We start from the raw sequence: 21,128 nt of genomic DNA, 5'->3' as shown, positions 1-21,128 counted from the left end.
CCGCGGGAGCAACTTCCAGAGGCGAGAGAGACAGAGAGCTTGTAGCTTGCAGCTTACAGCTTGCACCTTGCAGCTTGTATGCAGGAGTGGCGCCATCCGGGGGTTTCATGTTAGAGGCACGCTGCCACGGGCGGCCAAAGAGGCGTCGACTTTGGGCTAGTGAGCTGCGAGTTCATACCAGAATAGCAAAGGGATATATCATGGGCTTCACATTAGCAATGGGGTGTGAGCGAGACCGCAGGGCCGCAGGGGGATGGGGTGTTTGATAGGTAGCAATATCAGACCGCATACTCGATATCCCAATTCAACGAATCGCCTGGTCGATTCTAAACACCAACACCAACACACGCCCATCCACCCATCCTCACATACATATACACACTCCGTCCTGTCCGAGCCCCATCACCTGCATTCGGAGAAAAGCCCTTCCCACGCCCCCCGTTTCCCAGTTTGAGCCCGCGGCTCGTCGAACCCGGGGGGGTGCGTACCCCTACCGTGCAACTTGTCCGGCGAATGAGGCTAGAAACTATACAACTCGACCCAATCCGCGCCGCATCCTGCAGCCCTCTGGTGCGCGAGACGAACTCTCGCTGCTCCGGCTTCTTTGGGCTTACTACACTCCCCCGAAGCAGCCAAGCGCCTGCCTGTCCTAGGACCCCCCACGCCGCGTCGGGCACGGCAGGCTACTGGACACTAATAGACTCACAAAGAGAAGTGACAAATTCATCCCACACATACTCCCATCTTCCTGAGGCGGAATCGAGCTGGATGTTGGCCGGCTTCGCATATAACAACAACGTGCCCAGCCCAGCACCCTCACATCACGCTCCCCCCTCTAATTCATCCCGCACCAAGTAAGTAATACATGATACACCAACTTCCCTTCTCACGCCCGTTCATTCATCTGCTCCACCTCTCCAAAGCCGAGAGTCATCGTCTTGCTAGAGGCACTTCCCCTGTCCCTCCAACCCACCGCTGCTGCTACTACGGCTACCGCTACTGCAACTACCCATCTGCAAGCACTCCATCTTGCAGAAACGTAACCCACTGTCTCTGTGTCTGTGACTGAGAAAAGTCCCGACTGGGAAGAGGGAAGACAACTCTGCGGCTCCTGTCCTCGCATTCATCTCGAATGCTTACATCCTCTTCTCTTGAGAGAACAACCCCTCACATCAATTTCAATCTACCCCGCTCTGACTCCAACATCTTCTGTAAGTCCCCCCCCCTTCGCACATAAGGACTCGCTTTCCTCAAGTCATGGCAACTTACATAGCAAAGGCTAGTTCTCCACCTTGCACACCGTCACAATGGCCAACTCTCACCACTCCGACACTAACGCCCTCGGCTCCCACACCAAGGGACGTCACCCGCAACTCAACGACGTCAACAAGTCGGCCGCCGAGCGCGGTCAGGCTGCTGCCGACCCGGAGATTCATCTCCCCGCGGGACCGGCCGTCGAAGCCATCGTCGCAAGCCCTTTGGCCATCGCCACCTCGAGCGGCCCCGAGGATTCCATCGATGCCGGCTGGGAGAAGATCGATTCCGAACCCTCTGTCCCTCTTGCCCCGTCCACCTCCGACGGCACTGCGGGTCTGGCCCGAGCCTCCGTCCCGGCTTCCGCCTCCGCCTCCGCCGCCGACTCGACCGCCGCCACCTTGACTCCCACCTCCCTGTTCTCTCTGCAACAACTCACCACCTCCAACATCAACCTTCATAATATGATGAACAACGGCTGCTCCATCCACGAGCGCATTTGGAACCGCCACCGCGGCCATAGCACCGTCGTCAGCGCCTTCGCTCGTAATTCGGACCTCACGTCCCTCGAACTCGGTGAGCCTTTCGGCCCCTTCTCCGTCGACGCCGCCTCAAGCATGTTCGGCATCGGCGCCTGGGCCGACATCGCCCGTCCTCCCCTCTCGTAACTGTAGTCTCTCGGGAGTGGTTTCCTTCTTTAAAAAGTTTTTTAGTGTTTTGTTTCTCAATCGGGGGTGGAGTTTACGCGCCGTCATTTCAGTGTTTTATCTGGTTCGTCCCTTTTGCCGACAAACACGCTTCGCTCGGGATGGACGTCACACATTGTTTTCACACGCGACCATGTCTCAGCCCTCTGAAACCGTGACCGCAACACAAGTCTCTTCCAAACATGTTGGTCCTTTGATTTCTGTACAATAGAATAGGGTGGGGGGATTCTGATCAAATCGGCTGGAATGTCGTGACGCAAGGGGTTCCAAAAGCTATCAATCAAGAATGTTGCCACCATCGCCATCCCGCTCTCCCACACGTTGACATTCCATCACACATGAACGCGTGGCTAGACATCAGAAACGATCGACACTCCATGTCTCCACCTGTCCAACGAAATCCGTCCGCTGTGCTGAGATCAGACAGATCTCTCTGCCGCCCGATCTTGCATGTTTTGTTTTGCAGTCCCCTGTCGGCGTCGCCACGCATGCTCCCGTTTTCCTCGTACGTATCGTGCATGACCTGTTCCCGCTTTTCATCTTTCGGAGATGGCGTCCGACGCGCGTCGATTGGTACCGACAGCAACGGTCGCAGTGTCATTCGTGGTCCCCATGTTACATTCCCGGTGTGACAGCGATCGCTCGTCGGTTGGCGAGAACGACAATTGGCGCCTGGCCTGTGGTGGCGACTGGTGTGTAACGTCTCGATTGACTTCTGACATATGACGTTAAACATTCGACGGCGAGCAAGTCGGGCGAACCGGTTTCTCCACACCAGGATGAACGACGCACGGCTGTGGAAGTACCTGTCTATGCACACCATGAGAAGCCGTCAACCGTTGAAGCACGGAGCATTCACCAGCAATCAAGATAGGAGTCAACAACACGCTAAAACATAGACATCACGGACATGAGGCAAAGGATTGTTTTAGTGGTAAACCGAGATGGTTCCAATTGTGCTAAATACTAGCGCTCGAGTTACACAGAGAGATGCCATGCGACGCTCATCCTGGATATCCTCCTAGCCCTAAACGCCTCCCGGGGTAACCGGAAATAGAAGAGGCCATATTAAATGTGTACACCGAAACCAAGAACTCATCAATCCGTCCCCATTTGCTCAACACATGCTCGTCAAACCCATAACTTAGTTAAGGTAGACCATAGCCATGACAGCACCGGCAATCAGAGCAATGGAAGAGGTCATGCGGGTGGCACCGCTGTCGGGAACAGTAGTGGAGGAGGAAGTGGCCGAAGCAGCAGTGGAGGAAGCTACTAGTAGATTAGTAAAGTGATTCTAAAATATCAAACAAACTGGATGACGAACCCTCAGTGCCAGTGGAGGCAGACTCGGCAGTGGAAGAAGCCTCAGACTTGGTGCTGGCGGGGGTAGTGCTGTTGTGGGCGGTGGAAGCGGGAGTAGAGATGGTGGTGGCCTCCTCGGTGGTGGAGACAGCCTTGGTGGACAAGGTGGTGGCCTTCTTGGTGGAAGTGGCCGCCTCGGTGGACTCAGCGGAAGTGGACTCGGCCGTGGTGGACTCGGCAGCAGAAGTAGTGGCAGCGACGTCACCCTTGATCTCGAACTGTCCGCTGTAGTTGAAGTCACCGGTGTCGTTCTCGGTGATCTTGTAGGCGTAGGTGTCGGTGGGAAGATCCTTGGGGGTCCAGGTGAAAGAACCACCGGTAGCAGTGGCTACGAGATGTTAGCTGCCGTTCCAAAGAGAGCATCCGAATGCCACATACCAGTGAGGGTCTCGACCGTCTTCAAGTCCTTGGAGTTGCCGTTCTGGAGAAGAATGGTGCAACCCTTGGCACAGCCGTCGAACTCGATGGTGAAGGGAGTACCGATGACAACAGTGTAATCGGTGTTAAGAAGGTGAGGAGTGGCCGTGACGGCGGTGGCCAGAGCGGCGATGGTAGCGACGGAGTACTTCATTTTGAATAGTGGTGGTGAATCGTTGATTCGATGTAAAGAGTGACTGGTTATTACTGCGCGGCCGGGTGTTAGTTCAGGGTACCCGGCGGGAATGAATTGGATCGACAAGAAAATGAGACGCGTTGCGAGTGTGATGTTTGGGTGAAGCTGGGCAAGAGGGCGGCGCGTGTGTTCTGTGATGCGAGGCCATGGCTGCGGGCACTTGCAGGCCGTTGGCAGCTGCCAGCCACTGTGTGACAGCCGCCAGACCGATGCGGTTTGAAACCGACGACCCCAATAGCCAGACCCAGATTGCCTCACACAGTACACACGAAACCAGTGGATTGGTGACAAGAGGGTGGGTGTTTGTGGCAGTGTTTGGTAGTTGCGAAGAGGTGCAGTTGGAGTATTCGATCTTGATGTTGGATGCCCGGGTTGAGGTAGAGGGAGACTTACAATAAGTAGGAACAACGGAGTAAGTTGACAGGACGCTGATAGAGAAGAGAGGAGAAAGGAAACGAAAGCGGAGGGAAGGAGGAGGGTATTAAAAGGGCGAGCAATATTGCAAGCCTGGACGGAGTAATGGGAATGGGATGGACTGGGGAGGATGCTGCTGCCCCAGATTGGAGGTACCCAAATTGGGCAGGCGCCGGGCGACCAGAGCCAAAGTTGCCCAGGAGGTACCTGCCTCTGAGCGAAGTGAGTGGGTGGGTGGGTGTCAAGGGGGTGTAGAAACCGAAGTGGATGTGAGTCTTCACCCTTTCTTCCCTTGGTCTTGGCCTTGGCCTCCATCCCACACTTACACTCACACTCACACTCAGCGCCTCATCCCTCATTCCACCACCACCACCACCCCCCTCCAGCGGGCATCCAGGCGACCTCCACCCACAGCGCTCCCCGAGACTCAACGGACGATGCGCGATGCGAACCCTGGCTGGGGGAAATTTGGCCAAGCCCCGTTCCAGCATGCCAGCGCTACCGAAGCCACCCATGTCCACCCATGCAGCCCCCATCCACTCGCATCCACAGTCTTGCCTCGTCCCTGTCCGTCCAGCGACCCACCTCCTTGTGCCTGGCAACAAAACCGGATCGCTGGCGACCTGACTGGCCGGCTGCGCTCTGGGATGAAATGCACCAAGAGGCAAAATTGGTCTGGGGCCTTGTCCCTAGCCGGTTAAGGTCTAGCCGCCGCCTGAGCTCCATGGTTGGCCCATGCGGGCGTCCATCTCCAGGACAGGAGGTGCGCGATGTACCTACAGCTCTGCTTGCGCAGTGGGTCTAGACATTCAGCAAGGACCTCCCGGCGGTGCCAACGACAAAACCTACTACCTTATGACAGAGAAAACTGCTGCGCAGCCGGACAGCCGAGCACCTTATTGCCTACGGCGTCCGAGGCCCCCGGGAGCAAGATGGGAACCCTGTTTTACTGGCTGGGCCGTACTCCGTCTCATCCGCGGCTTTCAGTCAGACAGGTGCACACTTGCTCCCGGACTGAATCAGTCCAGATTCTACGACAACGGCGGCGGTCCTCGAACACAAACGCTAGTTCCAGATTAAAATATCTCTCCTGAAGGGGGCCTGCCTGTCTCGCAGGTTGACAACGGACCAGCCGCCCTAGGGGCCTGAGCCATTGTATTGCATCTGGTGAGAGTCGGCACTACAGGCTACAGTAAGATTAGCCCGTTCAAGCGGTCTGGACGCTGTCACTATTGGCATAGAGCCCCTCCAGGCTCCACGGCCATTCCCGATTAGGCGCGGCATCTTGATGGATGGACACTTGCCCTGTGCTGTTGGCCAGCTCTATCCCCTAGCCACCGCTCCTAATGCACCTACATGCCATGTGTTTCCCAGGCCATTGTTGCTCACGCACTCGCCAAGAATCTCCGCTGATTTCTTCGTGGTTGCGCGGACCGTAAGTGGTTTCCCGCTTACTGCCATGTCTCTCTGGTGTTTGTCGCAGCGCCTCAGCCTGGCGTTCGCTAAGCGTGGCCTGCGCAGGGTCGTGCAGCTGGGTGTGGTGGCGTCGAAGTGGGATTGGCTTTGATCGTTGGCTGGGCTGAACGATGATCCCTTGCCTCCGGCCATGCGTGGAGGTTGTGCCATGGTACGCTTCACACGAGGCAGGGCATTTGACACTGGATTGTCTGCCATTGTCTGCCATTGTGAACCGCAAACAGCTCACACTAGCTCCCTGCCATATGCAGAACCATTTGAACGCCAGGCAGACGCAGGTTAGGACACCAATGGGACACCAATGGCATGCACAGCCCTGGACACGGTTGGTCGGTAGCATGCGATCGACACAGATGCCAAAGCCCGAGGCCCCTTCAAACCTCCCTTGTTTTATTCGATTCTTCGAACAGCAATTCAGCCCCAGCGAGCCGTCAGGTGGCCGATGGCTGCTGGTACCATGATCCATCCAATGACTCAACGAATCCATACTACATAAGTATCATACTCCCCTGCCTTGCTCGTCCCTAGCGAATCCAATCCTCCGAAGATGGGGAAGAAGAGGGGGGGTTCCATCTGAACCTGGTAACCGAATAGACCAAAAAGCTCTATCGCGTCGACAATCCGCATTGACAACCCGCTCCACCTGACATCCATTATCAGCCAGCCGCCTGCGTACCGATGAGCCAAGAATGAGGATTGCGTACGCACTTCATTCGTCGCTATCGCTACCGCGCCTGGCGGATAGGACCGATCCGATGGATAATACCTACCGGCAGTGATCAGCCGGCTCCTCACACTGGAGCAGGACCTATAGCACGGGCTACTAATACCTCGCTAGAGGTCTGGACTTTGATCCATCGACCTGAGCTTACGTGTTCCTCGAGGCAGGACGCTGCATGCAATCCTCATGCCGTGACAAGACAAGCCAAGTGGGCATCGTGTTCGCCGTGGTGTCCTGCTTGAGAAGAGTCTATTGAAAACGAAAACCGTTGATGTCGCCAATTGTTGCCGTTGCAACCCACACCACACACACAAACAGTGGCCTTACGCCGTAGGCGCGCGCTGCTAGGATGGCAGGCTCTCACGCTTTGGCAACCCACTCACATCGCACACCACGCCAGTGACCACACACACCTTTTCCCCCGCGCCACGCCACTTCATGGCTGAGCAGTCCGCTTCGAGCGGCTGTTGCATCCATCGACAGCAAAGTTTTTTTCTGTGTTTCCTTTTGTTTTGTTTTCTTTCGCCCTGACTGCAAGGGATTTATCGATGTAAGCCAGACAGGTCTCGCACGCACGTCTCTCTATCTTCTCCCCTGCTTAGATCCATGGCCGCCCAGACCACCCAGAGTGACACATGGTCAAGTCTAGGCGCATTCTGAGCTCACATGAGCAGGCGAGCGTGACGACGATGAGATCTTGTAAACCTGCCCGTCTTGGATCCAAGGGTATCTCGGCGCAGCACGAGCCCCCTACCTGGTTGGCTCTCTAGAGAACCCCCCGGCCGGTGCTTTCCTGCTTGGGCAGGCCTTGGAAGAGTGGCCTGGGCGGCGCAGCAGGGATCAAGAGTCAGTTCGGACGAAGGAGGAACATGCTGCAAGCGGTGATGTGCTCAATTGGCGAGGCTATGGACGTGCCTTTGATGGATGCCCAGTATCCCCGAGATGCGGCCACGGAGAAATCGGCCCCCGCGTGCCCAGCACAGCAGCATCTACGAGAGAAGGTTAGCATCGCGACGGATGACGTCTCACACCCTCGTTCAACACGAGAAAAGTCAAAGTATACATCTGTAAGGGTTGTGTAGTCCTTGGCAGGCTTCTATTTACAGCTTCAGCGGCCATTTCTCTTCCGTTGCTACCCTCCCTTTCGATTCCCGGCGCTCCTCTCTTTGAGCCTTTTCCTCCTTTGTCCAGCGACTTTGATGTCCCAAGGGACGACCAGGTCCCAAACGCAAGGCCCAGCGTTGCATTAGCGTCCCCTTTCCTGCGCCCCACTGGTAGGCAGGTACCTCTGGGCTTCTTCATCCACTTCAGCGGTTCAGTGGTGCATACTCGCCGGGGGTCCGGCTTCTCTTCATCAAGCCGTTCAATCTTTCATCTCCCGCAGCCCCGCCTGCACCCTGTCCGCTGTGGAATGATGGAATGATGGAATGACGGGCTTCCGTTATAAGCGGGGCCTATGGACTTGTCCAGGGTAAGGTACCTATGCACTGCAACAGCGCAGCACCACTCACTGCAGCACTACACCACTGGCACCGCAAGGAGGAGAGCAACCACCAGGAGCAGTTGCCGCCCCCTTCGGCGTTTCCTCATCTCCCAGTCGGATCGAATCAAATCCTTCCATTAAATCCCAGTCGACTTAATAAACTCAATCCATAACCGCCGGGCCGCCTATTATACCGACGACGACGTACCTGGCCAAGATCATCATCGCTTCCCAGTTCCATGAACCCAATCTCCAGGAACTGGCCTCCATCTCCGGTGCTCCTTTCGCCGCCCGGCTTCTGCTCATCAAAGAACCCCTGGTGCCGCCGTGTCATCGGCTGGAAGGCCCCCAAGGCGACCTGCAAAGCTACCTGCTGGTGGCTGCTACTGGTGCATGACTGCCGCCGCACCGTGGACGACTAGCTCAGCCCCTCGGCACATCCATCCAATTTCTCCTTGACCGTCCAGAAGCCAACTCGATGAATACCTCCCGGTATCGTAGTTCCAATCCCGGCTACTCGCAACAAGGATCGCTTTGCCGGGGCTTTCCAGCCCAGGAATCTCGCCACCGCTCTTATACGCGGATACCGTCGATCCATGTCGCTCGCGAGTTTTCGGTGTTTCGTTGGGCCTCTCGGGCCTCCCAAGCCTGCTCAGCCTCACCTACTTGCTATACCGTACTATCCGAGTCCGCGTCACCCTCCCAAAACTTCCATCCCAATCATTAATTGCGTCTTCCATCCTTCCATTATGTTCACCACGACTAAACAAGCGCCTTGGTTAGTTTCTCTTGGTCACCTTGCCCGTGCTCTTACCACCAGTGCATCTTCTTGCGCCACCTCGACACTGAAATTATATACTGTAGATCATTCGGCGCGGATCATCGTCAGGTGTCGTCACATGGCTTCACTCAGATCATCCCGTGTGTTTGGCATTGCCTCCTTCAATTAAGCTGTGTATGTACCTGGTTTGGTAGCTGCTTGCTGGTGTCCTCGACCATCTCCGTTTTGAGTGCACAATCATGTACAGCTCTCGCCTCGACGCCCATCCACTTTCTGCCCTGTTTCTGCACCACACATATTAACACCCCTTCAGTCGCCAATCCCATTGCCGACGGGCCTCTAACCCCACCCATCATAACGCATCTAAGATGACATCCGCGATCCGCCGAACGTTCTCCTTTTCATACGGTATCGCCCAACCCACACATCACCCATTTAGTGCTCAAGCAGACGCAAGCTGCCCTGCACGACGACGTTCTCCAGGATGGAACCTGGGGGAATGTCAATGGTGCTACCCTCGGTGGCAACAATAATAACCGTGCCCTTGAGCGTTACACCCCGACCCAGATTCACCGCACCAGTGATGGTAAGGTGGTCAAGCTCCAGGACCTTGGGAATCGAGGGGATTCGCTTCTGGAAGTCGGAAACCTTCTTGAAGTCACCACCAAGCTTGATGAGAGGAGCATCACCGAAGCGGGCAGCGCTCATTTGGAGCTGGCCGTGCTTGAGCGTGTAAAGATCGGACTTAACCAGCATCAGGTCAGAGCAGGTCTTGACGGGCAAGAAGCGTCGGCGGGGCACGTTGACACCGTGAGCGTTCTTGAAGTGGCGAATGGCCGCACCGACGGCGGTCTCGAGCTGGATAATGGAAATGTCCGACTCGCCCTTCTTGTCACCGGGGATCGTCTTGCCGTTGGGGATGATCTCCATCTCGAGCTCATCGTTCTCCACCACCCGCTTGATGGCCTTGAGGTTGAGCCACAGGTTGTTGGTGTTGAAGTACTTGAACTTCTTGATCGACTTGAACTCGTTGACGTGCTCCTTGGGGACCTGAGCAATCTCCAGCAGGCGGACCGAGCCCTCGTAGTCGATGATGGTACCACCCTTGACATCGGCCTTGGTCTTGTTGGTCAACTCCATGATGTACTCGGCGTTGGTCTCCATCATGTGCTGGAGGATTCGCAGATCAACAACGGCGCCTAGGTTATCGACGTTGGACAGGAAGATAATCTCAATGCCGCGCTCCAGGAGCTTGTCCAGGATGCCAGAGTTGTACAGCGACTCGAAGATGTCACCGTGACCAGGGGGGTACCACTCGGTGATGGACGAGTCGTAGTCCTTGGGGACGGGCAGCAGGGAGTCCTTGTAGATTCGGGGGTATCGGGACTGGTTGAAGGTCAAGATGTCGACGTTGTGACCCTCGTACTTCTTGATGATGGCGGCGGTGTCATCGTTGGTGTTGAACGAGTTCATCAGGATGAAGGGAACGTTGACGTCGTAGGTGCGGTTCAGGAACTCAATCTGTCGCACGGAGAGATCGAGGAAGGACATGCCGTCACGGACCTCGATGACGGACTTGGGGCCGACACAACCCATGGAGGTACCCAGACCACCGTTAAGCTTGAGGACGGCAAGCTTGCTGAGGAACTGGACGGACTCGGTGTTGGCAAGGTCCTCGTAGTCAACGACCTGTCCCTGAGCGGGAGGGGCGATGCGGTCCCAGTCACTATGTGCTTGTTAGTTATCATCCCATGATATCGACATTCTAGGATGAAGCATACACAGCATTGCCCTTGGCCTTGTCGTTGAGGTATCGTCGGAACAGGGCAAAGAAGTTGTCCATTTCGGTCTCAAACAGCTATAGGATTATTAGGTTAGCCGTGGTCGGTCGAAATTTCTTATCGTGGCAGACTTGCCTTCTTCTGCTGGGGGTCCTTGACCGACTCGGCGAGGTTGGTCAGGGAGTTTCGCATCTGGGCGGCGGCGACATTGGTAGAGGTGTTCTCAAAGGCCTAGGTATAACAGGTTAGCTAGTGTTCTGGTTCATCTTGCGTCGGAAAAGGGTTGGTGAAGCGGAAAGCAGTGTTGGAGTGCATGTGTTATGATGGACGGGCCATGACGCTGCCACGTAGACGCCGAAAGTTGGCGGTCAGGATGTGAACAGACACCACGCCCGACGAAACTTTCCATTGCTCAGAACATTCGCAGCGCGATTGTTGACAGATTGCGGGGGAAAAGCTCGCCGCTCGACTTTCCCTAGGGCATTTTGCCAAGGCCGGGCTTTCAACGCCTCTGGAAGAGCTTGTGAAAGCTCCTCGGTCTCGCAATGCGCCCCCGGCGACGGCCAGAACAACTTCCATCCCGTACAGTACCAGCAGACATTCAGAGCTCAATACAGCTCCAAAGCGTCATGGCAACTTTTGAGGGCAGTCGTGGCGAATCAAGGGATATTTTGAGGGACTTGGGGTACGGGGTATACTTGCCATGTGGCTGCGAGTCTTGCCATGGCGGCGCTCGAAGACGGCCTCCTGGTCCTGCGGCGGCTTGAGGTGCGACGGCAGCGCGCTCTTGATTGCACTAGCCATTGTGAAGGACGAGGACGTGGACGGGATTCAGACGGGTTCGAAGAAGGTGATAGCGAGCGAGATTCACTCGGAGATGATGTTGGGAAGAGGTTTGTCGAGGTGAAGTACGGTCAGGAAGCGGTAGGAGGAATGAGGTAAGGAGGCGAGTGCGGGGCGGCGATGGGTTTGGTGGGGGTGGTTGAGCGAGCTTCGCAAGGATGGGGCTAGGGAGCTGCAGCTGGGGGGGGCGGGAAATCTGGCAGCAGTTTATCTAGGACGTCTCCTTTTTCAATGATTTTTTTTTATTTAGGTAGGCCTGGCAAATGCTATTAGCTCTGGCGCTAGCTGGCAACGTCGCCTGGAATTGCAATTTTTTTGCCACCCCGTTCGTCGGGCGCTCTGCAATTGCAATGTCTCGCCGCGGCCGGCTCATTGGGGTGGGTGCGGGAATGGAGGCAACTCACCAAATCAAGTTCGAGAACTTCACGCTCGCGCTGGGCAAAAGAGGCGAAAGGGGTGAGGGAAGCAGGGAGAATTCGGGAGGGCTTGGGCAGGCAGAGGAGCGAGAGTGGATGCCGCTGCGTCCCTTTTTATCGTATCTGGCGGTTCTCCCTCCCCTCCTCTCGCCTCCGTTGGATTCTTGCCCGTCGTAATGGCTAATTTCTGGTTTCGCGACCTGGGGAGCCACCCCACCGCTCACAGCGATCTGTGGCGTGGCAACGGGCCAGGATCCCTGGCTTCTTCCCATTGTCGACCCTCTTCTGTCTACCGTTGCCGACCGCTCTCTACCTAGGACGTAGTAGAGGCGGTTTCGTGAGATGGGCACATGGGTCATGGTCCATAGATAGTAATAGATGTGGGTTTGTTTGGGTGGACGGATCATGGCCGGGGCGAGGTGGGCGAGGTGGTCGAGGTGGATATCAGCAGCATCAACAATCGACGACGAAGCTGCAGCAACGCCATGCAGTAGCCCAAACGACGCCTCGCTGCATCATGATAGCCGATCATGAGCAATATTCAAAATATCCCTCCTGCTCGCTGCTACCTCGTCCCGGATAATTAACGCCTTTGCCACATATTCTCGCACACCATCACACAATCACACAATCACACAGCCCCATACCAAGTACAGTACAGCGGGATAACCGTTTGGCCTAACCTCATATCATAGTTCCCTTGTGTTTTCAGGTTTGGTACAGGTGTCATCAGAAACAATGGGGCCCAACAGCCTGGCCCGCAAGCCACCAAAAGCGCCCAACCACCAAAGGACGATGTAGCCCACCGCCTAAGCAGCACGTCCCGCAGGTGTCCCAAGCTCCTCCTCCCCCAAGCTTCGCAAAAGCTTGGGATCCTCGGCCCCGTGCGTACGACAACTACAGGGGACGGCCAGCAAATTTTAGAAACCGCTGCGACAAAGAGGGCTGCTCTGGATATCTGGCACCCACAATTGGCCCGGTGTGGCACGCTCTGGAGCTCCGCCAGATGGGTCTCTCGCTCAGCGAAATGAGGAGTGGGCTCGTCCCGTCGCCGTCATGGCGAGGAACATGGCGATACCTGGGCGGCGGCGCCGTCTGGCTCGGTGGCTGAGGTCGCCCCAAGGTACAATTCGCTGCCATTGCGCCCCCGAGTATTTGGTGGCGGCTTTGGTGCAATCTTCAATCGGGCGATCCCTGCGAGATGCTCGGAGCCATCTCCGGGCCAAGCAGGAAAACGAGAGAAAGGGGGCGATTTCATTCCTACATGCCGCCCCCATCATGACTGTCAAGGTGGCCGCGAGCAAAGGGAGATGGATCATGGATGGCCGGGACAGCGATGAAGCGACGAAGGAACCGAGGCCGGCGAGAATAATCCCAAAGGCCGTCCCGTTCCGATCCGTAGATTGTTGGGCATGAAAAACCTCCGACGGCACAGATTGACCTGCGTGCAAGCGCAACTTGATCCCGCTGCACATGGCGGATATATTGCTAACCTCTCCAATCCCTTGCCTCCCGCCACGTGGGCACAAGATTGGACGGAAGCCCAACTGCCGGTCTAATGTCTAGCCCGCCCTGCATAGCGAGTCTGGCATCTGGTAAGTCGAGATGTGTTTTGTGACACAGGCCCACCCCCAATCTTCTTTCTGAACCAGACGCATTTCTTAGGCGACGCCCGTGGACATGGAGGCATTGCAATACGAAGAACTGCCCCTTTAGAGGATGCTATTATATATAGTTTCCTTCAAGTGTTATTGTCTCCGTCTAGACCGTCCTAGACGCCGTTGATGTACCTCAACCGTTTTGAAGCCGTCTTCTGTTCCGTCTTGTCGACTACGGCAGCTACCCTGCAGTTCAGTGGCTAAAAGCCCGCCACAGGGCCTTCCCGTGCGCCGTGGGTGGAGGTGCCGGCCCCGAAAGCATCCCCCACAGGGCTGCAGATGGGTCTCGGTCTTGGTCCTGAGCTTGGTCCTGAGCTTGGTCCTGAGCTTGGTCGTTCTTTGTTAATTGGGCAGCATGGTATCAGTGCTCCAGGCACCGTCGTCGATTTCTTAGCGCTTGTGGGGAGCAATCAGCGACATAGAATGAGGGCATTCATTGCCAGAGTTGTGCAAAGAAATGCAGTATCACCATGTTGCGACGAGAAGATGCCGTCGTTCCGTCCCAGATGCTGTCGGACCAGGGCTGAGTTGGCAGGTGGCTCGCCATGACTTCAGCCACCAGCTTATGATACTTTCCCCACGCCGTTCCCCTAACAAAGCTTCACGCCTCGTCCACCTCTGCGCCATCGTGATAAAACGGCACCGAATGAGTCCGTCATAGCCCTGGCAATCTCTTTGTTTGGTCTTTGTGACCTTTTGTTGATTCCCGGGCCGCATCGTATTCAGTAGCAGGCTCTCGCACCCGTTGGGAGCGGACGTGTTTGCCATTACTCCGCATCTGACCCCAGCCAGATAAGGCTTCAACCGCACCTCTGCCTCTGCCAAGAGAGTTCTGATACATATCGCATACGAATTCACCACCATGGGCGACCAAATTGCCCTGCCGTACTGGCAAGTCAACGTCCCCGGACCGGATAGACTGGTCGATTGTCCCGACTTCCTTCTCAACATTTCCGCGAAGGACTTCAGTATCCTTTCCACTCCAGACAGCGACTATCACATCCTCACCTGGGATGAGGTCTGCCAGATCGCCAAGGCAAACAAACTCGACCACTTCCAGCGAGTGCCATCTGATCTGCGTCGCTACAAGGCCTACACGTTCAATCTTACCAAAACCTACGGCAGCGTCGCCGATTTCGTCCTCAACCAGCGTCTCCAATGGAAGGCTCCCGTACGGGCCCGTGGCCGGCCCTTCGAGTTCGAAGATGACATCAAAATACTCATCAACGACTGGCCCTATGGAATTGACCGTCGCATTGTCCACTTGGTTGTCTGGACCAAGTTCTTCCTTGAGGAGGATGCCGTTACGGGAGATCTCGTCGACGAGTCTCGGAAGGAGATTGATGACTTCGTGACAAAGACGTTTAGATCCCATGTACCCGATGATCAGGTAAGCACTCTCACAATGTTTTCGTCGTCGTTGGTCCGGGGACTGACTTGAGCAGATTATCTGGTTCAAGAACTGGCGTGGCCTAAAGTCGGTTGGTGCCGTGGAACATTTCCATGTCATGATGTTCAACCCTGATCCCGACTTCATCCGCTCTGTCACCAACGGTGACGTTCCACAGTGGCAGGTGTTTGAGAATTAGTTTCATGGTTTAGAACTAGGTTCGTTAATGGTGATGCGGTAGAAAGGCTGCATTGGGGGTTCATGACAGGTATACTTGGTGAGAATTGGGAGCACAGTCACATAATCGGCGCGTCAAACAGAGCTTGTTTCCGTTTCTTTGATTGAGATTCATGTTGTGTCACGGTGACTTGATCATATCGTCGGTGTTCGTCCTCAGTTCCACGCAGGCCGCATCCGCAAACGGAACCGCTGTCGGCTTCTCAAGCCCAATCTGAAGATGCCAAGGGAGTGTGCTTGTAGAGTCTCCGTGACTCGACCTCAGGTAATTCGTGATGTGGGACGCAACGTCGGTTGCCAGCGCCTCCAAAGTCTCATATGAAGAGTTGGTCATAGCCTGTAGGAATCGTCAGTTACTTCATATTATCGTGTCGACGTGTTCCGCTGCACTTACCTCAACCACCACCGCTTCGAGCGGAGCATACTCATCTTTGTCGTTCCGGTACTTTTCAATGCCGATATTTGCCACGACTATCTGTTTGGCCGTTCGTTCGTTGTCATTGACCCCGATGAGGGTTGGCACCCTCAGTCCTTGGAGGGTGAGTGCCAGGCCCCTCGCTTGCATGGATGACTCTTGAAACACGGCCGACGCGGAAAGGTTGACTCCGCTTCCCAGAAGTGATGCCTTTGTCAAGACAACTGACACAGATAGTCGGCGGATGTAACTGATGTTCAAGAAAGCCCCTTTCTTGTTGGCGGTCGCCGGCATTCCCGAGGTGTCAAACCCCGTGAGGTCCGACCAGATACTGCTTACGACGCCATGCAGAGACGAAGCTTCGCCCGCAGCTGCCTGTGTCTCTAGACGCCCGAGCGTGGCAAGAATTGCCTTGCTAAGCAATCCATAATGCACAGTGTCCGGCGCCACCACATCTGCCGAGGATGATGAACCAAAAGGTTGCGCAAGGGAGACCTCGGCAGATATGAGGATCGGCTGCGGTCTGCCAGGGCGGCCCCAGGCATCCTGGGGACCCTGGATGACAGACTGGAGGTTCCTCACGCGTACCACCGCACTGGGTTCCCCTTCGGCTGTCTGAAGCTGCCAAGAGGTCTGGAAGGGGGCAGCCATGATGAGTTGATCTGAAATCTGAAGTGTCGAGGTTGCGTAGTGGGGTAGAGGTAGAGGTACAGGGTGGGATGTAACGACGGCCACTCCTCGTTGAGTGTGTGCCCGGATGATTATGTTGCGGTTTCGGGCCTTTCGATCAGCTGAGTCGATTGTCGGATCTGGGTTTCAACCCGATCTACTTGTTTGATAGAATGAGGTGGGTTGGAAGGTTTACATTCGAAACGTCAAAATGCGAAAATTTATCAGACGGCGGGGTAGGATTAGCTTGCATCATCATGAACCCACACGTGTGATGGTTCAAAACTTAGGGAAAAAGTGTAAGATATCGGTATACAATCATTAAAAAATCGACAATAGGGAATAGCGGGATTTTTCATCGAGGCATATTACTTAAAGATGTGACGAGTAGGTGTGGAATTTATCCAGGACCTACCCTACAGTCCCATAGACAAACTCATGACGATGAATTGTCGCCCAAATTTGGGCTGACCACCAAAACCAATATGATTTTCAGATGGCAAGACATCTTGGTGACTAAATCTGGAGTTTCCGTTGTAGACATATTTTTCGGATCTCAGGATTACCCTTGTTCGCATTCATGGCCTACGACCTGCAGCTCAAGTAACATCGACACATCACTTACACATCACGAGCCACCACGAAACCTCACAGGCACGCGAGTAAATCCTTCCCGCCATCAAACTTCATTCCTACCGTTCTAGCGGTTCGCAGGATTACATCCATGTTCCGACACCTGGGTGGCTTGGCTTGAGCGTGCCGACATACGCGTGCTGAACCCCCGCACGGTCTTACGACCAGGACGCCTCCCAACGGAGAGGCGTTTTGAGGCGCGCCGGTCGTATGAGCAACGCATGATTTTTCTTTTGCTGGACCCCGGTACCGCTTCTAGAATGTTTCCCTTGTGCACTGTAATCCTTGGCTATATGACGGTGGGAAGATATAGTTTGATAGCAGCAGATGGACATGATGTCCCCAGAACTCGGATACGTGGACATCCATTCGGAACAGCGCCGGGTCGGGGTGCGTTCTTTATGACATCCCTGGTCGAAGACGAGTCAGGCAGGGTGCGGGTAGAAAAATGCATTTTGAATTGTTGGTCGATCGTCTCCGGCCTGAGATAACAAAGGTACTGAACAAGCGTCCAGAAGCGGCAGGTCTGCACCAACTGTAGGAACCAGGTGGCTGTAGTAGTTGAGTTTTGCACGATTGCGCTATGCTCAAGATTAAACCAGAACTGGAAGGCATTACCATACAGTCTTAAAAAAGGACCTGCTTTAATTCGGTCAATCCATTGATCGTTCGTCAGCCCTGAGGCTGTCAAAAAGTTCGAATCCGCAATAACAGGGAATACCTGGCGGAGGGAAACGCCCAGGCAAACGCGACGAGGCCGCTAATTAAGCGACCGAACTGTCTATTCGGGGTTGCAACCCGAGAAATGAAACGTCAAGGACCTGCTGGAATGTCACCATTGCAGCCCAACTCGCCACGGCGCCAGGCTGAGCCTCAGTTTTCGCGTCCGATCCAGCTTCCAGATTTCGACATGTCGCCGGCCAGTCTGTTACTCACAAGCGCATTGCTCACGTCTAGCGGGGCCTCGCGTAGAGGGGCTCTCCACAGGGCTGTCATGGGAGATGAAGCTGTGGATGGTTCTCCGGATCCATCGAGTTCCTGGCTTAACCTACGGAGTACGGATACTCCATACTCCGGGCACAGGGCTGCAGCAGATCAAAGGGTCCCAAAACTGCTTGATGCATCCAGCCACACGGAGCAGGACCGAAGAGGAGACTTGTTCTCCGGTGGCTACAAGGTTCGACTTTTCAGAAGAGAGCTTTGCTGCACTAGCTTCATCGGACCTCTTGCCTTCAAGCCGGGGGAGGGGATAGTGCATGACATCGCAAGCTATCCTGCCTTGACGAAGCGCGATATGTGGGCAGAGACATGGGTGACGAGGCGCTCAAACCGCTTGGAGATGGCTGCCAGGGCTATGGGCTCATCACCACGTTGCCCGTAACCTAACTTGTGCTGGCCTCACAAGCAGCAATGGATCTTGGGGCCGGCAGAGAAGCAAACTGCGGGGATTTAGGCAGTGGGCCAAGGGGCAGAAGAGACCGAGAATAATCGCGCCGAGCCAGGAAGAGGTTTTGGGTGATCGTGGTGAACTACTTCGGAGTTGGGGCCAAATGAAGCTAGTCCCTTGCGTAGGGCCATCCATGACCTTACCTTGCCGAACACGCCTGAGGCGGAAACAAGCCAAGCTGCAACTACCTGGCCTTGTTGACGATATTCGGTATGGGTCCCGGCTCAGCGTCGCTTCCTCAAAGTTTGGTCCTTGCGTGGCTTCAAAAAAGATGGCCGTTTCAATGCTGCGTGACGGTGCGAACCGGTCTTCTTTCGCCCCAAGCTAGGTAAGATCATTTACCACGGACGAACTATATGACATGAGCTGAGACGTCCGGCTATGGACTGGATGAATTCCAGGAGCCGGTATGTTGGATTCTAACCTGATTCGAGTTGCACCGAGCGGGTGAAGCATCCCCATCCGATTTGCTGGGTTGTTCACAAGAGATGCAGGTTGTTGCCAGGGCCTTGTCCCTCGCCTTACCCAGGAACATAACAGGTGATATGTCCCATCCCCGCGTCCTTTGCTTCCTTTGTCTGAAGATTCAATCTCGATGGAAATGCCCTAAGTTCCCATTCGTTTCATGTCAAGCAATTGGGGGGCGATGATCGCATCCGCTCTAGCACTATGGAGATACTGTTGAGCTGGACCCTAGTTGTAGATTTGGGAATTGCCCGTAATTAGTGTCTCCGAGATCACAACATGCTATTGGCATCGGATTGGATTATTGATCTTACTCAAGGGTGCATAGTCTAGACCCGTCTCGCGTCTTCTTGAACAACCTCAAATTTGCTCATGTCTCCCTCACTAACCTACCCGACCTCGCTTGCATTCGGCACATCGGGTAAGGTTGGCGGGAAGACTGGCGGGAAGGCGACGTGACTGTTAAGTGTTGTGCTTGCATTGTGACAGTAAGCCCCTGGTTACCGGCGAGGCCAGGGGAAAGGGTTAGGGGAACGGGTTTTAAGCACCGGAGGGTTGTAACCGCATCAAAGATAGCGTGCCGAATTGGAAGAGCTGTCCCGACAGCCTGGGGTCTAGACGAAGGGTATGCCTTTAGCCCCATTGATTGTCTGTGTCAATACTGTCCCAGCCAGTCTTTTGTGCTTCACAAGCATTTGACATGTTGACAGGTGTCTCAGACAGCCACGACGAAGCAGCAGGGGGGACGTGGCTGGAGGGTTGCATTTCGCCAAGTCTGTGTGGCAACTTGGTCTCAACAGCTTTTAGATCACCGAGATACTCCCGCAGAAAGAGAATTTGAGGGGTGTCTTTTCTCTCATGGGCTGCATGTGTGTTTTTTTAAGTAAAGTAAGACTGGAGTTGCGACTTTCGAGGTTTTGGATGTTTGTTAGGCCATTGACAGCATAACAGGACTGGAAGTTCACGATGTCAGTCGGCTTCTTTGAAGATCTGAGGCTGGGAGGTGACACACTCTGGATTTTCCTATCTGAGCCGACCCAACACCGACCAGCGGCTCCTGCCTCGTTAAAGTGCTCATAACAGTGCAACCGCACAGCTTAGGGCGTCGAGCAGGGATTGACGCATCCCCGGCGCAGCGGTGGTCTTGCAAAGAGGGATGGGCAGAACGGGAGGATCGCTTTCATGGGGTTCGGAGCAGCGGGTGGCGTTGCGTGGCTTCGTATGCTGAAGAAAGTACCTCGTAAATATCACATGTTGAACAACAGTTTTGTCAACAATATTCATGCCGAGCTTGTTGAAAAGAGGCTGGATGATCTAGCCAAACTAGAATGCGGGGGAGGAGATGGAGAGGGGCTTTTGCAGATGAATCGGCATGGTGTTGAACCTGGGGAAGCTGCATCAATTCTTAGTACCCGATCATGGTTCGATTGCTCAAAATAGGGCGATCTGAAGACCATTGCGAGAGAAACTGAGACATCCGGTTTGCCGCTGAAGCCATACTGGCGGCACGCTTCGGCCGACGCAGTTACGGTGTCGATCCTTGCTGAAAGAAAGGAGACAACGGAACGGGTCTCACTCGGCCGAGCTGTCGAATGCTTCGCATGATGGGGGACGGAATATTACTTGCCGTCCCAGGCCCTGCACCGAAGGACCGAAAGAAGGCAAAATCTCATCCTCCCAAGATGGAGTGGAGGTGGTCGGACGTTGGGCCCGGGGATGAGCATGTAAGTGTGTGTGGAGGCAAGGTACCTTGCACATCGGTGTGGCACCCTGACTACTGACTGGCCGAATAATGGTGTTGGTGCGGCCAACAATTCAACATCATGCCACGGCCCTGCAGTTCCGGATGCGATACATCAGACAGAAATGTTGCGCATCATGGGTTTGATAGACGTCGATGTAACCTTCGTGGGCTCGTGTCTCGGGAGCCGACAGAAGTAAAATACGACGGCAGTGGGCAGCGGCTACCTAAGACTCCATTAAACGGCTGACCGTTGGACCCATCTGTCAGTCAGGCACCTCGAGCCGTCATATTAGTTGCTGACGGACATGTTCTTTCGATGCTTCGCTCCACGCAGCGAGCCAGGATGTCACCCTTGCATGCGATCTCAATTGGACAACATGAACTTAACGAAAGTCCCCAGGCATCTTGCAGGCTTGCAGGCTTGCAGTATAGGCTCGGAGCGCATGCCTTGTGCAGGTTCGAGGTGCAGGTCGTCAATCAAAGGAAATTACTACTGCGCAAGAGTGTGCTTGCTCGGGCCCTGACTGGATCTGTGGAGATTGATCGCCGATGTGCCGACTCCAGGCCCAAGAGGCAAATCATATTAGAGACAGGGCAATGAGAAGAAGGTGACTTGATG

General features: G+C 55.0%; 8 protein-coding genes across 8 annotated transcripts; 3 read left to right on the top strand and 5 right to left on the bottom strand.

The window, feature by feature from the left end:
* Window positions 1-1,152: 1,152 nt before the first annotated feature.
* BGZ61DRAFT_11379 (uncharacterized protein) lies at window positions 1,153-2,082 on the top strand. Its single transcript, XM_046236970.1, has 2 exons — window positions 1,153-1,211; window positions 1,284-2,082. The coding sequence occupies exon 2, from the start codon at window positions 1,308-1,310 to the stop codon at window positions 1,920-1,922; it is 615 nt and encodes a 204-aa protein (XP_046112029.1). The 5' UTR covers window positions 1,153-1,211; window positions 1,284-1,307; the 3' UTR covers window positions 1,923-2,082.
* On the bottom strand, window positions 2,082-2,820 carry BGZ61DRAFT_11319 (uncharacterized protein). Its single transcript, XM_046236964.1, has one exon. It carries the CDS (start codon window positions 2,782-2,784, stop codon window positions 2,242-2,244), a length of 543 nt encoding a protein of 180 aa, XP_046112028.1. The 5' UTR covers window positions 2,785-2,820; the 3' UTR covers window positions 2,082-2,241.
* Window positions 2,821-3,105: 285 nt separating this feature from the next.
* BGZ61DRAFT_470705 (uncharacterized protein) lies at window positions 3,106-3,894 on the bottom strand (the record flags this gene model as incomplete). The annotated part of the gene is made up of 3 exons (XM_046248118.1): window positions 3,106-3,230; window positions 3,286-3,651; window positions 3,702-3,894. 3 exons carry the CDS (start codon window positions 3,892-3,894, stop codon window positions 3,106-3,108), a joined length of 684 nt encoding a protein of 227 aa, XP_046112027.1.
* Window positions 3,895-5,449: 1,555 nt separating this feature from the next.
* On the bottom strand, window positions 5,450-6,199 carry BGZ61DRAFT_437914 (uncharacterized protein). The gene has a single exon (XM_046244185.1). The coding sequence runs from the start codon at window positions 6,164-6,166 to the stop codon at window positions 5,681-5,683; it is 486 nt and encodes a 161-aa protein (XP_046112026.1). The 5' UTR covers window positions 6,167-6,199; the 3' UTR covers window positions 5,450-5,680.
* A 2,914-nt stretch (window positions 6,200-9,113) lies between these two features.
* BGZ61DRAFT_11243 (UTP-glucose-1-phosphate uridylyltransferase) lies at window positions 9,114-11,049 on the bottom strand. The gene is made up of 3 exons (XM_046236945.1): window positions 10,728-11,049; window positions 10,593-10,669; window positions 9,114-10,537 (listed from the first exon to the last, which is right to left on the bottom strand). The coding sequence occupies exons 1-3, from the start codon at window positions 10,782-10,784 to the stop codon at window positions 9,247-9,249; spliced, it is 1,425 nt and encodes a 474-aa protein (XP_046112025.1). The 5' UTR covers window positions 10,785-11,049; the 3' UTR covers window positions 9,114-9,246.
* Window positions 11,050-14,371: 3,322 nt separating this feature from the next.
* BGZ61DRAFT_525395 (uncharacterized protein) lies at window positions 14,372-15,098 on the top strand (the record flags this gene model as incomplete). The annotated part of the gene is made up of 2 exons (XM_046252752.1): window positions 14,372-14,899; window positions 14,955-15,098. The coding sequence occupies 2 exons, from the start codon at window positions 14,372-14,374 to the stop codon at window positions 15,096-15,098; spliced, it is 672 nt and encodes a 223-aa protein (XP_046112024.1).
* A 159-nt stretch (window positions 15,099-15,257) lies between these two features.
* BGZ61DRAFT_470700 (dihydropteroate synthase) lies at window positions 15,258-16,202 on the bottom strand (the record flags this gene model as incomplete). The annotated part of the gene is made up of 2 exons (XM_046248117.1): window positions 15,258-15,473; window positions 15,531-16,202. The coding sequence occupies 2 exons, from the start codon at window positions 16,200-16,202 to the stop codon at window positions 15,258-15,260; spliced, it is 888 nt and encodes a 295-aa protein (XP_046112023.1).
* A 1,299-nt stretch (window positions 16,203-17,501) lies between these two features.
* BGZ61DRAFT_11190 (uncharacterized protein) lies at window positions 17,502-18,319 on the top strand. Its single transcript, XM_046236938.1, has one exon. It carries the CDS (start codon window positions 17,659-17,661, stop codon window positions 18,232-18,234), a length of 576 nt encoding a protein of 191 aa, XP_046112022.1. The 5' UTR covers window positions 17,502-17,658; the 3' UTR covers window positions 18,235-18,319.
* The last annotated feature ends 2,809 nt before the right edge of the window (window positions 18,320-21,128 follow it).

The sequence above is a fragment of the Ilyonectria robusta genome (genome assembly GCF_021365365.1).
Source record: "Ilyonectria robusta strain PMI_751 chromosome Unknown BGZ61scaffold_1, whole genome shotgun sequence".
NCBI lineage: Eukaryota > Fungi > Ascomycota > Sordariomycetes > Hypocreales > Nectriaceae > Ilyonectria > Ilyonectria robusta.
Note: the sequence above shows the minus strand (reverse complement) of the source record. Positions and strands in the feature narration are given on the sequence as shown.

What these genes read in the sequence shown, in the direction of transcription:
- BGZ61DRAFT_11190 (XM_046236938.1), top strand. Translation starts at nt 17,659, where the DNA reads ATGAAACGTCAAGGACCTGCTGGAATGTCACCATTGCAGCCCAACTCG.
- BGZ61DRAFT_11319 (XM_046236964.1), bottom strand. Translation starts at nt 2,784, where the DNA reads ATGGTGTGCATAGACAGGTACTTCCACAGCCGTGCGTCGTTCATCCTG.
- BGZ61DRAFT_11379 (XM_046236970.1), top strand. Translation starts at nt 1,308, where the DNA reads ATGGCCAACTCTCACCACTCCGACACTAACGCCCTCGGCTCCCACACC.
- BGZ61DRAFT_437914 (XM_046244185.1), bottom strand. Translation starts at nt 6,166, where the DNA reads ATGCTACCGACCAACCGTGTCCAGGGCTGTGCATGCCATTGGTGTCCC.
- BGZ61DRAFT_11243 (XM_046236945.1), bottom strand. Translation starts at nt 10,784, where the DNA reads ATGCGAAACTCCCTGACCAACCTCGCCGAGTCGGTCAAGGACCCCCAG. An exon ending in AGGACCCCCAGCAGAAGAAG is followed by an intron (nt 10,670 to 10,727) that starts GCAAGTCTGCCA and finishes ATAATCCTATAG; the next exon opens with CTGTTTGAGACCGAAATGGA. An exon ending in AAGGCCAAGGGCAATGCTGT is followed by an intron (nt 10,538 to 10,592) that starts GTATGCTTCATC and finishes ACAAGCACATAG; the next exon opens with TGACTGGGACCGCATCGCCC.